General features: G+C 41.6%; 1 protein-coding gene across 1 annotated transcript; it reads right to left on the bottom strand.

The window, feature by feature from the left end:
• Positions 1 to 1,171: 1,171 nt before the first annotated feature.
• On the bottom strand, positions 1,172 to 2,730 carry LOC123732234 (stonustoxin subunit beta-like). The gene is made up of 3 exons (XM_045711525.1): positions 2,687 to 2,730; positions 2,467 to 2,513; positions 1,172 to 2,052 (listed from the first exon to the last, which is right to left on the bottom strand). The coding sequence occupies exons 2-3, from the start codon at positions 2,486 to 2,488 to the stop codon at positions 1,496 to 1,498; spliced, it is 579 nt and encodes a 192-aa protein (XP_045567481.1). The 5' UTR covers positions 2,489 to 2,513; positions 2,687 to 2,730; the 3' UTR covers positions 1,172 to 1,495.
• Positions 2,731 to 3,063: the final 333 nt, after the last annotated feature.

The following is a 3,063-nucleotide window of genomic DNA, read 5'->3' as shown; positions in this document are numbered from 1 at the left end:
TATTAGTCACATCTGGCACATCATTTCATTCAGTTGAATTGAGTTTATACACAAACCAGATTGTTGTGTCAAGAATTTGACAAATAAACATTCTACAATATTTACAAACACCAAGAGTTTGAGTTTGAGTTTATTTTATTTTTACAGGGACAGTGCACATTAATCAACGTTTCAGTAAAAGTGACGGTTTTAGCCAGCCGGCTAATTTTCAACCGCAGTCCCTGGGCAGGTTATTAAAAACAATTACAATATAGACAATCATTGAACAGTGAGCACACGCAGAGTAACATAGGACAAGCAAGATGTAGCATACAGACAGAGCAACATAGAACAAAAAGCAACAAGACAAAATCCATAAAAACAACAGTGTTTTCACACCTCTCAAGCTACAGACAACAGACAACATGGAAAGTGGCAATACACAGCTAGTGATTATGTTCACAAGTCTGATTGACCTTTAGCCATGTCTTCATGCAATTTGTGAAAGTGTGATATGTGGTGCAGTTATGTGTGTCTGATGGCAGTGTATTCCAGACATGGGACGCTCTCACAGAGAAAGCGGATTTACTAAAGGTGCTTTTCCTTAATGGGAACTATACAGTCACCTCTCATGGCAGACCTTGGGGATCTGCTGCCATATGTTTGGGTTTTCAGTTTAACAAAAATACTGAGTGGAGGGGACGGAGGGAGAGGGGGAGCCAGGCCATTTAGGATCTTGAATACAAGACATGCGTCGGTGTATTGCACAAGATCTTCCCAACTCAGGAGCTCATGCTTTCTGAGGATGTAACAAAGGTATGATTTCATCCATCTCAAGGCATCGGGGGAAAAGTTGAACTTGGACAATTTTGTGATGAGAATCTCATGGTTAACAGTATCGAAAGCCTTCCTTAGGTCCAGAAACACAGCCCCAACAACGCCCCCTTTGTCCATCTTGGACTTCACATTTTCCAGAAGAAAGCAGTTGGCCTTTTCTGTGGAGTGTTTCGCTCTGAAGCCAAACTGCATGGAGTGTAATGTGAAGGGGCTGTTGTTGAGGTGGGAAATCAGTTGTTCTGCTACACACTTTTCAACAACCTTCGACACTACAGGTAGTGTACTAATGGACCTGTAGTTACTCACATCAGCAGGGTCGCCCAAGAAGCCAAATAACAACCATATCAATGATGTGTAAATGAAACCAGTTTTAACAACACAGTGTGGTGATTCATTATATTAATGACTATTAACTTAGGTGGTGTATTGTCATGAATATTTAGATATAATAATAATATTATATCTCATGACTAGAGAGATATTCTACATTGCTGCTCCAGTGTGTCTTACTGAACATGACTAGAGATATTCTACATTGCTGCTCCAGTGTCTTACTGAACATGACTAGAGAGATATTCTACATTGCTGCTCCAGTGTGTCTTACTGAACATGACTAGAGATATTCTACATTGCTGCTCCAGTGTGTCTTACTGAACATGACCATGATTAGAGTGAAACATCATGTTGTGTTTGACACAGGGACCACCTGACACAGGGACGCTGAGGCACCACAACCCCAAAGATGAAACCCTGGATAGAGGGGCTCAGTGAATGTGGAGGTGAATGTGATCAGGTGGGTCAGTGTGTCAGAGGAGGCTCTATAGAAGGACAGAGTGCCGGCTGACCAGTCCAGATACACTCCTACTCTGTGGGAGCTGGAGGAGGGGACGTCTATGAAGGTGGACTTCTTATTGTGCCTGGCTCTGTAACTGTTTTCAGAGCAGACCACACTCCAGGACTTGTCATTGAATCCAAGCCAACAGTCCTCACCCCCTTCTCTCCTGCTGATTCCTTTATATGCCACTCCTATATCAACCTCTCCCCCATTCCACTCTGCCTCCCAGTAACAGCGCCCAGTCAGACCCTCTCTACACAGTACCTCTCCACAGTGCTCAAATCTCTCTGGGTGATCAGGATACGGATGGTACTTTCCCATATGTGTCACCTTTTTGTTCTCCTCAGACAGAAAGCTGTATCTGAATACTGTGTTTGGGTCCAGTGTGAGATCACAGACATCTGATGGATGAAACCAGACACAATATTAGAAATCATCATCATTCACATTAGAATGTTAACTCACTTTTCACTAATTCATTTAATGTAGATGTTTCTAGGTATCAAAAGGAGAAGTTAAGGTAACTTGAGACTTGTTGAATGATCATATGTTATACTGTATGGTAATATAATACACACTTATTACCAATAATTACACACACACACACATTTCTTATGTAACACAAACTCGCCACACACACACACACACACACATTGTCAAATCAACTCTTTGTAAACTTTGGTGTCCCTGATTTCTGCTTCTGTAGAACTACAGCTGATATTTAATATGACCAAGTCAGTAATGATGGTGGTCTTTGACTTAACTTGAATTAAGACTTATTCTTAGTCATATTCTTCACAGCAGTCAACACTCACATTTTCTAATCCCAGGTTTCATTCTGAACTCTCCACCATGTTCCACACTGTAGCGGTAAGCAGAAGAACAGACAGTCATTGAGGGACACACCTGAACACACACACACACACACACACACACACACACACTTTGTCCAAGTGGTGGTCAGAATGTTTGTCTTAACTAGCCTGAAAAGTCAAACATGTCTGATATGAACATTGACATAAACCCTCTACATACTTGAGTTTCTCCAGTCTGCAGTGTGGATCCTCCAGTCCAGCAGAGAGCTGTCTGACTCCTGAGTCTCCTGGGTGATTGTAGCTCAGGTCCAGCTCTCTCAGGTGTGAGGGGTTTGACCTCAGAGCTGAGACCAGAGAAGCACAGCCTTCCTCTGTGACTAGACAGCCTGACAGCCTGCAAAGAGTCAAATCATATTAAAATCACACTGCTATGCTTTGGTGGTGAAAATAGTGGCAGTATATTTCTTCAACATATTCAGATATCAGTGTCCTGAAACCTTACATATCTATTCAGAAATGAATGTATCATATTATAAATTACAAATTATCAATGTGTTACCTGCAGATAGAAACATGTATAGTACAAATATTTGAGTA

The sequence above is a fragment of the Salmo salar genome, unplaced genomic scaffold (assembly GCF_905237065.1).
Source record: "Salmo salar unplaced genomic scaffold, Ssal_v3.1, whole genome shotgun sequence".
NCBI lineage: Eukaryota > Metazoa > Chordata > Actinopteri > Salmoniformes > Salmonidae > Salmo > Salmo salar.
Note: the sequence above shows the minus strand (reverse complement) of the source record. Positions and strands in the feature narration are given on the sequence as shown.